We start from the raw sequence: 11,290 nt of genomic DNA on the forward strand, positions 1-11,290 counted from the left end.
TGAAAGAGGGAGCTCTTCTTAATATTTTGACACCAAAATCATGTCGATACACCTTACCGAATGCGAGTAAAGCCACCCACGCTTTAACTTGACAGACTGTAAGGGTACCTTTGTGGAAAAGTATTGTGTAAACAAGTAAAAATTGTTCGAAAAATCATAATTAATAAAAAAGATACATGACATTTTTAATTTTGACGATTTAATTTTTTTGATGGGAAAAACTACACAAAAGTATTACTTACGACCAAAATACCGCAAAATACTTAATCCTCTTTCAGAAGACGGTTTTGGAGCATACTGTAAGGGGATTGAGAGTCAAAATAACAAGAATTTATATTCCTAATTTCTTATAAGGTGAGCAAGGGATCAGGTTCAAAACAATCCCCCAGTGCTGATTATATTTCCACTCTCATCAAAAAATTGAGTTTGGACGTAATGTTTTTTGACTAGGGTAGTAACTGAGTTTTTTTGTCAAAGGAATTACATTTTTTGATCTACTAGTTTTCATCCAGATTTTTTAAATTCTAAGCTAAGATAAAATCATCTCTAGCTCCGCTGAGATTCGTACCCAGGTCTACAGATTACCAGTATGGTGCTCTTATCAATTGCGCTACGGAGGAGAACAAAGTTGGTAAGAGTACCAGACCGGCAATCTGTAGTCCTGGGTTCGAATCCCAGCTGAGCTAGAGGGGAATTTTTTCACAGTTGGTTATAAAAATCATTTTGGTTTCAGACTAATATATCAAAATTCATCATTCTATCAATGTCTCCTATTTTGATAGCTTATTTCGAAGTAAATCTCCGGTATATTATTTATCTGAAGTGTGCTGCAAACAATTTAAAACTATAATTATCCGACAGGGGATAATTTTTGTCTGGCAATTAAAAATTTTGTTTTAATTGACAATAAAAAAAATAAAAGCACTTATGATTTAACACGCTTAATGAATAATTGTTTTTGGTTTCAGGTAGCCGACTCGTACAATGGTGGTATCGCAGAACGACGGCGGCAGAAGTGTCGGGGGCGGTGTCGGTGGCGGTGGCGGTGGGGGACGTGAAAATGACACCACGGTGTACACGTTGTCCGTGAGTGGCGTTGGTTACAGAAATGAAGGTTTCAAGGACGACGGAACGGACGGTATCCCGCCGGAACCAAGGAAGCCTCCTCAGCTTCCGTCCAGTGATGATGATACGCAATCACGAAAGTTCAAATTATCTCGTAGCGAAAAATGGCGAATTCTTAAAAATATCGGCACGGTGTCGATAGCGTTCATGGTGCAATTTACGGCCTTCCAGGGAACCGCCAATCTCCAATCCTCGATCAATGCAAAGGAAGGTCTCGGCACGGTCTCACTATCCGCGATTTATGCGGCCCTCGTGCTTTCGTGTATCTTCGTGCCCACTTTTGTGATAAAGAGGCTGACGGTCAAGTGGACCCTATGCGTGTCCATGCTTTGTTATGCGCCCTATATTGGTTCCCAGTTTTACCCAAGATTTTACACTCTGGTTCCAGCTGGAGTACTCTTGGGTCTGGGAGCTGCTCCTATGTGGGCAGCAAAAGCGACCTACCTCACACAAGTGGGTGGTGTGTACGCGAAACTTACCGATCAACCTGCTGACGCGATTGTCGTCAGATTCTTCGGGTTCTTCTTCCTTGCTTGGCAGACGGCGGAACTCTGGGGAAACCTCGTTTCTTCTCTTGGTAAGCCTACCATCACTTTTCTAACAACACTTCTTCTCTAATATAAAAATTAAATTTTTTTCTGAAAAAAAATATACTCTCTCGTCCATTCAGTTGGAGTGAAAGGGTAGATCTTTTTTCAGAAAAAATTTAATGTAAAAATTTTTTAATTTATTTTCCATCTAGTCTAAAAATGACCGACAATCGGAAGTTCTGTGGTTCATTTCCCAGTGGAGTGACGACGAGAGTAGATCTTCTTTCAGAAAAAATTTAATTAAAAAAATTTTAAAGTTTATTTTTCATCTAGTATAAAAATGAACGTTAAGTAATCCCTGCTATTTGAAGAGTTAATTGATCGATACACTGAAACACTTTTCGTTAGATTAAATGAAAAAAATCAATTAGACTTTTGTGTAATATCGTTCGAAAATAGGGAAACTCAAAGTTTTATTACAATTATTCGTATTACAGTATTGAAGTTTAATATTATCATACGAGTATTTAAATCACGAAGACGACAAAGTAGTATTCTAAATACCAAATATTATGAAATTCCATTTCCAGAATTAACACTGTGAAAAAATGCTATTCTTTTTATAGAGTTTTCGAACAATAATTTAGATTAAAAAAATAGTGAATATCATAATCTCGAAAACGTATTTTAGAAATTGATATTGTCTATATGAAGTTGACAGAAAACTGAGATGCATAGTAAACTATAAAATAATGATTCTTGATTTTTCATATAGTCTCGTTTGAGAATGCTCCTCGAGTGCTTCCGCTGTTGTCCGATCGAGCCCGATTGTGCAAAACTGAACATGGAACGCATGGTTATGTTTCACAATATTTTGAATAAAAGTTAACTTCTTTCTATTTTCAATTGATTCATTTACTATGGGATTTAAAACGTTAGGAATTCTTTATCACGAAATTTATACACTAAGTTAATCAGATTGAATTCAATGAGTACGATTTATAAAATATTACATCTCAATACACTATAGTTTATTATACTGAGTTACTGAGATATCAAATTAGGTAATGCTATTCATGCAAGAATATTATCAGTTCCTTAAAAAAATGTAATTGATAAAAAATCAATTTAATCATTGAAAGTGATCAAATATTTAACTTAGCTATTAACAAAATATCTGAAGCAACAAATCACTCGTGAAACAGGGCCCAGAAATTTTGAATACTGACCTTAGTTGTCAGGCGAAGATGCTTTACTGAAATTTTTGCCAAATATTCCATAATGTAAGTTGGCCGTGGAGCTTAGTTGTTAGGAATAAAATGCGTTAGCGATTTAGGTAAGTTAGTTTCGAATCTCGCTGCAGTGATTCCGATTTTTCACAGCGATTAAGTGTGCGATTATGTATGTAATAAATAACTTAAGTATATAATAATAAAAATAATAATTGTACACGTGTTTCCGTATTTAATTGAATTTAATCTGCTTTGTATGGCAACTTCAAAAGATGTTTTCACTCTTTCGAATAAAATGTATTACTATCGTTTTAACTTCGCTTGTCAACTTTGATATAGTGAATTTTAAATTCTCGCAAGTTTTATAAGGGATAATGCAACATACTTATTCCATTTGTCCAAACAAAATATTAGTTTTTGCGGCCCTATTTTGGAACGATATTATACTAAATTCTTATTAATTTTTATCATCTATTCTAACAAAAAGTCGCTCGAGAATGACACAGTTTATGGCTTAATGTTTCTGTTTATTAAATATTTAAAACTACATTCTTTAGAAAAAAGTTAGAGCTGTCAAATTGTATAACAAAATTGCATAAGAAGACTGAAAAAGAAGTATTTCTTCAAAAAGCCAATTTAAAAACAAACACTCAAGAATTTGAATTTGCGTAACATAATTGCACAAAAAAAGTTGAAATTAGAAAAAAATGTTTTTAAATAACATTGTAAAAAGGCTCATTAGTGACAGATATATGAAAATTGCAAAAAGAGTGAGAAAAAAGAAAGTGTTTATCAAATCGCCTTGCTCTCCTTTCTTTATTATTTCTCTGTCTTTTTTATACTGCCAGGATCATTCAACATGTTTCGAGGCCTTTTAAGCTTCCTCGTCAGGACAGTTTTAATGGAAAACTAACAGCGCATATTTATATGTTATGCTGATATTAATTAAAAAGTAGACTTGAATTTGAAGTTAATTATTAAGAAAATATTTTAATTTGTTTATCATTAATATTTTGGAGAAACCAGTCTGTATTCAAAAAAATTAACATTAAGATCTAATTCAAATAATCTTTTGAGTTTATTTCACTGTTAGTCAGTTTGAAATATCCGAAGAAATCAAAATAAAGAAATCTTGAATTTCAATCTATAATAAAAACTTATCCTTTTGTAATTTTTTCCTCAAATCCAGTAAAAGATGAAGATTCTTCTTTCAAAAATTATTCTTAATCACGTCAAATAAAAATTAGAATATTCTTATTCTAAATATATTCACTATTTAAAAAAACAGACACCACAGCTTTTTAAAACAGAAACCAGAAACGCCGAATGTTAAAGGCTTACCTAAAAGACTGTATTTAAAAATTTTTCCCAAATTTACAAAATAAAATTTTCACATTGTAATAGTAATCAAACATATCTATCCTTTTAATAATTTTCTTTTTAGGAAAATGGTCCTATCTTTCATTTTGCAGCAATCATTCAACAAATTTATTTCAAATCAGTGTATTTAGAAATGTTAACCATACTTTGATATGTACCAAAATTCTTCATATTCTTTAAAAATGGCTAAGAAAACCATTTCAAATTGAAAATATGTAGGTAATGAAATCATGTCGGCTTTCATTCCCAAAGTGTATAAACTTCGCCAGCAAATTTCAAATGAAAATTAATTGGGGCAACTTCACTTGCCTGAGTAGGGTAAAACCACAGGACGTAAAAGTAGTTTCGCTCGCATCCAAGTAAATCCAATTCAATTAATCGTTAATAGAAATAGGGGATTTTTTACTTTATTATATTTCTTAAAAGATTCTTTATGAGTCTATTCACTACGCTTTTATAAAAATTATTTTCTTTTACAATGTTGAATAAAAACGTAACAAACAGAATTGCAAGTAAACTTTTAGGGATTAAAATGAATCAAAACGAAATAATGATTACGACTTTTGCCTGATGATGATTATTATTATTATTATTATTATTATTGTATTGTTATACCATCAAGCCTGAACCAACCATTGCACCAAAAGGAAGAATATAAATATGCAAATAACTATATTTAGATCAATAATTATAACTTTATCTATTTTTTTCTTAAATACGCTTAGATTTCTTTGATAAAATTTTCTACAATATTATCAATGTTTTAGGATATAAAAGGTCAATGAAAACTAATTTAGATCACAGACTATTTATCTTTTTGGGAAAAAACTTTAATCGTTAAATGAAATAACGTGATATGATTGAATTTTATCCGCATCGGATTTTTGTTCTTTATTTGATAAAATGGGGGAGGAGTAGATAAAAGAAATAGCGTGCTAACAAAATCCAGGCATATCGAGTTATTGCACCATGACTTAAATCTATTCTGAAAAAAATGTATTATTTAAAAAGAAACAAAAAAAAAACGACTCGTTTTTCTCTTTTAATTCCCGCTTTAGATTCTATAGTCTGCAAAAAGCAATTTCGAGAGGGATATGTTCGAGGACACTTTAGTTCTCGCTGATATTCAATTAATCTGATCGCTTTCTTTTTCGTTTTTATGTAACGAATTTCAGCAGCGATTTTCAGCTCACCTTGATACTTCCCCAATTATGAGTATTCATTTCACTAAAAATCTTTAAAAAATGTGTTTTAGGCAATTAAAAGAAATCAAGTATAGAGTATTGAAACACACATCAATGGATATCTAGCAATTTATTGTTATTTGATGCACATCTAATTAATGAAATGAACTTTCACAAAATAACAGGAATAATGATTTTACGTTGTATGTTTAAAAAGGCTTTTAATTTAAGCTCATGTTTTTGCACGTTTTGAAAGTAAACTTTTTATTTTTATTTTGCAATTCGGTCACGAAAACATGTAAATGACTAAATTTACCATTCAGCGTATAGTTAATTATTATTAATCATTCATTATTTTATTACTATAAATGATTTTTCAGAATCTTTTAATTTAAAGTTTAAAAGAATCGAACACAGTATAGGATTAATCTTTTTTGGTTAAAAATTTTATTATGTGGTTCGAAATTAAATTGCTTTGTTGAAAACAACTTTTTTGTTAATAATTCATATTTTTGTATTGAAAATTCAACTATTTTGTTGAAAACCCACCTTCATGGCTTGAAAATTTAATAATTTAATAGCATTTTTTCGTAGACTAAAAACATTTTTATTTACGGTTCGAAAATTGAACAATTTGGTTGAAAATTGATGCATTTTGCTGAAAATTAATCTTTTTGGTAAAAAAATCAAATCTTTATTTAAAAATTAATCTTTTTAAGCTGAGGATTCAAGTATTTTCTTCAAAGGTAATTTTTGTTAGCATAATCCAAATGTTTTTTTAAATAAAAATTTAATGATTTGTTGTTAAAATATCAAGTATTACATTTTTCGTTAAAAATTCATCATTTTAATTAAACATGCGTTTTTTTGTTGTTTAAAATTAATGTTTTAACTGAAAATTTAGATCTTCTTTTGAACATTTAACTGATTAAGAATTAACTTTTTTGTTGAAAATTCACATCCGGAGTTTAAAAATTCAACTGGTTCGTAGAAAATTTGTTTTTGTATTAAAAATTAATTCTAATCAATGAAAATTTAACTACACTATTTTCGGTTAAGAATTGATTCTTCTTAATTTAAAAAATCAACTATTTAGTTAAAAATTTACAGAAACTAGCGTCACATCTATTGTTCAAACAATTTAGTCGAATATTGATGTAATTTTTTGTTGTTTAAAATTAGTTTTTAATTGGTAGAGAAATAACCTTCTTAGTTAGAAATTCAACTATTTGGTTAGAAATTTAAGTATTTCGTTGAAAATTCGTCTTTTATTTTGTAGAAAATTAATTTTTCTTGTTGAAAATTAAACTTTTTTATACATGACATGAAATCATTATGGTTATTATTTCGTAAAGTATATTTTATTAACTAAATGAAAATAAAAATTAATTGTTATATAGCTATTATTGTGCATTTTAATACTCCATGGAGAGTATCTACAAATTGTCTAAAACGCACCAGGCATTTAGAGGAATGGTTCAGTATTTTTCCGAATGCCTCCATAAACTATTCATTTGAACGTCAGGCAAATATTTTAAAATCTGCGTCAGTGAATTATTTTGAATTCATTTCAAGGCAACAACGAACAAGTTCCTATAAAGATTAAATAAATTTTCTGCAAGTAAGAGAAAAAAATCCAATCAGTGCCTCATGTTAAAAATAATTCCAATCTTACTTAATAGCGGGAAATTATTTCTGTCGCAATAGTGATAGCAATAATTATTACAACAAATTATTTTTGTGCGTAGTATTAAACAGTGTTACAGATATTGATAAACTTAGAAACTATCAACAGTTATTTCCATGATAACAGTAAATTTGAAAGTTTATGTCACAAGATGTTGTAGACTATATTGCACATGAATATATTAATATATTTGCACTTGAATCATAATACGACTGATCAAGATTTTAAAGCTCGTGGATTGAAAATAAATTAATTATGCATTATGCATTAGCGTACATTGTTTTTAATTTCAAAAAATTGAAAAAATTTTTTTGTATCGATATTTCTTGCATAAATTCTGAAATATGCTAAAGTAGGATAGGAAATAAATTTATAGCAAGATCAGTTTGTAGAAAGTGTAGAGTCAACAACAGTTTTTTACAGTTTGTAGATATTTTTCTATCCACTTCAACCTGTCACGAAATTTAGAGAAATATATCATAAAATTTAAAAATTATGTGACTACGTAATACGTAATCCTGCCCTTAAAAATGAGCTCAAGGGTAGCGGCAAAAAGATACCGTCATAAAGTCCCAGTCATTTTCCACTTTTTGTTAGAGCAATAAATTTGTCTAAAATGATCTCAGTGAAGTATACGTATATCGGAGCACAATTAAGAAAAGTTTCAAAACTTTAAACGCACTGCTGCCAAACTACAAATTTTTTATTTTAAATCGCTAAATGATACCATCACCTTGTTTTCAATATTTCAGATTCACAGATATCACTTATGTTAAATTGAAACAGATAAAAATCAAGAGTAGAGTTTAAGATTTTAGAGTTGAGGATTTTAAAAATCACTTCAAGGTTTGTCCGACAAGTATTTTTGTCTGTTCACGCTGTATTTCTGCATGCTATTTTAGAATAAAAGTGGTAAATAAAATAATAAAAGTAATATTTCTTATGAGAGGACCCCGCACAATTTACATTAAAATCCGGCCCCGGTCAAATTGGCTGAAATTCTAATATAATATAGTTGAAAGCCTCCTGATCACAAAATCCTAATGGGCACTAATGCACAATCACTGACAATAATAGAAACACTGGTAAGACCAGTCCAGCTAATAAGGGCAACAAAATGGCGCTGTCCTGGTAACAATTGGCGAAATGGCGCTGTCCTGGCAATGTAAATACTGTTCGAAATATTAAAGGTGGAAGACAGTTCACTCAATGAATACAAGACAGTAGATGAGGCCAATTATCAAAGGAAAAGCCAGTCCAGCTATTAAAGACAATGTAATGGGACTGCCCTGACAATGTGAAGATTTTTCAAAATGATCAAGGGAAAAGACATTTTGGACTAACAAAGAAATTTTGTAATCCAGTTAATTAAAACAGGTCAGACCAACTAAAAAAGGCAAGACATGTTTTTAGTCCAGTCAGTTAGGAGAAGACTGTAAATCTGTCCAACCAATAAAGGTTTATTGAAAAAACTGCACCTCATCTTCAAGTTTGAAGCGGGACAATAGATTCGCTTGTGGCCATATTTTTCGTCTTCAACACCACCTATCTCTAAAACTTTTGATTTTTTGGACTAGTACCCATTTGAATTTTTCGATCAGGAGGCTTTGAACTATATTATATCGCAATTTCAGACAATTTGACTAGGGCCGTATTTTAATGTAAATTGTGCGGGGTCCTTTCCGTGATGCTGCATATTAATATTTCATACTATGAAATGAGAGCATGATTCAAAACGGCAAAATCAAAATCACATAAATCGTGAAAACAGTCATTCTTCCCATATTTTTATCTGATTTGCATATATTTTTTAAAGATTTTTTTGAAGAATTTTTGTTTTTACCCACTTTTTGCTCAGAGTGAGTTAACAATTATTAAAATTTAACAAAGTAAATTATTTAAACTAATCATTATTATTTATGACTATGTTCTCTTATTGTAATGACCGAAGGTTGCAATTTTAAAAAATTTTTTTACTTTGCTTTAACTTTATAGTTATGAACAAATAATAAATATGAAATAAAAATCAGAGTGAATAATTTTGTAAAAAATCTTATTTTTTTAATATATTTTTTTAAATTACAACCAGATTTTTGAAATATTCATGAAATTTTCTATATGGATCATATTGAATGCAGCTTTTCCTCGAAGTAGTTACTGAGAGCCTTCTTGTTTAAATTAATGATCTTAAAACATTAGAAAGAGGACAAAGATACTAAGGTAAATGTGCCAGTCTGCGTCAATGCATGGGTTGTCGGCAGATGGACAGTATTTTAAATATAATAAGCTGTCGTGTTTTTCGTTTTCAGTAAAAATGTTTTTTCCTAAACGCTATTCTCGATCACTCACACATTTCGAATTTTTCACTTATGCTTTTTTTTTGAAACCTTATGGAACAGACTTATGGAGGTTATTTATAAAAAGTCTTTTTGATTCATATTCTATTGCTAATTGTGAAGAGACATGTTCAGTTTCAACTTGATTCACCTAATATTGACAATTCTTAATAAAATGTACAAAAACGTTTTTTTATGGGAAATACGTGCTAAATTTTATGGGACTTGCGGAACCTCTGGGTATAATTTGAAAAAAACATTTATTTGTTGTGGATTAAATCTAATGGGGGGGGGGGGCGGTATGCTTGAAAACTCAGAAAAAAATTTGGCCACTCCAGTCACACCGTGTAAATCGTTTTAGAAACTATATAACATTTAAAAATTAGGTTACAATAAAACTATTCTATAAATTTATCACGAGTCATACATTTTTGAGAAATTTAAATCTACCGAAATTTTGTTGACTGTACTCTACACATATCTATATTTTGCATTCCTCCACAAATGTATCTAAAACATTCAAGGATGCACACTATGTACAATCAATCGCAAAAGTCGTCTATCTTTGAAATAATTGATAAAATCGAAAAAAGATCAATTATTAATTTTTGGAAATCTGGAGAAAGGCCTCTAAGAGTACTACAAAAAAATTTAAGTTAAAATTATTTATTTAACCGTAGTTATTTATAGGCTTAGTTTTTGCTTTCTCTTTAGGAAAAAGTTACAATTCTGATTTAATCCTAATGACCAAGCCCCATTTAATTCTTTAAGGCCATGTAATGAGTGGGTCACGTGACCAGATTCCTACCTTACCCTCCCTTTTCTTATTTCCCAACTTATTTTCACACGAAGCTCTACATCGAGTTGAAAATTTGGGATAATAAATAAGAGGCACTTAGAAAGTTGTGTCCGGTCCTAAAATTTAATAATTGTGAAAAACGCAAAACAAATTATTCACAAGAAAAAACTTTTTTCATAATTGTACAAATTTAGGACCAGACTCACCATTCTTAGTGCCTCTTGTTTAGTATCCCAAATTTTCAACCCGATGTGGCGTTTCGTGTGAACATAAGTTGGGAAATAAAAAAAGTTGCGGTAAGGTAGAAATTTGGTCACGTGACCGACTCATAACATGGCCTTAAAGGATTCAGTACAATGCTATTTGGGTGGGTTTTATTAAAAACTTTTCTCTAAAGAGAAAAAAAACTAAAACTCTAAATAAGTACTGCAAAATAAACAATTTTAACCAAAATTATTTGTTTTAAGTACACTTAGAAGCTTTCGTCAAAATTTTCAGAAATTAATAACAGATCTATTTTTGGTGATTTTATAAATCATTTTGAAGATTAGCGACTTCTGAGATTGATTGTACATAGTGTACATCCTTAAAACAGGTCCTTTAAAGATAATTCAATTAAAGAAATGAATCTTCAAATTAGATCTAATCATGGGAAAAATGTACAAGTTATCCTTGCGACTCGATCACCTTCACTGCAAAGAAGAAACGTCTGTAAACCGGTGAGCGAAAAGAAGTGATCGAGCCGCAAACTGTGAGCCTTCGTACTCCAGTGAAAGAAACCAACGTCTGGTCAGCGACCGCGTCTGTATCAGACGGACCTATTCTCCTTAAAATTGCTCTGCAGCCGTATCACGAGTTTTAGTCGCGTGGGTCCTCGTAGTCCGAGATCCCACTGCATTTTTTCGAAGGTGAGAACTGCTCAAGAACCCCTGGCCGACAGGCCTAAAGGGCGTGATTGCAGGTAACTTTCAGGGTATGCTAAGGAACGCGATAAGACAAAAACTAAATAAAAGGTGA

At 30.7% G+C, this 11,290-nt stretch overlaps 1 protein-coding gene across 1 annotated transcript in view; it reads left to right on the forward strand.

Moving 5' to 3' along the window:
* LOC117175927 (UNC93-like protein) overlaps nucleotides 1-11,290 on the forward strand; it is a 203,914-nt gene that overhangs the window by 50,488 nt on the left and 142,136 nt on the right. Inside the window, exon 2 of the mRNA XM_033365776.1 lies at nucleotides 969-1,702. Coding sequence (XP_033221667.1) covers nucleotides 985-1,702 — 718 coding nt within the window. The 5' untranslated portion in view covers nucleotides 969-984. The remainder of the gene's footprint in view (nucleotides 1-968; nucleotides 1,703-11,290) is intronic.

The sequence above is a fragment of the Belonocnema kinseyi genome, chromosome 7, assembly GCF_010883055.1.
Source record: "Belonocnema kinseyi isolate 2016_QV_RU_SX_M_011 chromosome 7, B_treatae_v1, whole genome shotgun sequence".
Classification (NCBI taxonomy): domain Eukaryota; kingdom Metazoa; phylum Arthropoda; class Insecta; order Hymenoptera; family Cynipidae; genus Belonocnema; species Belonocnema kinseyi.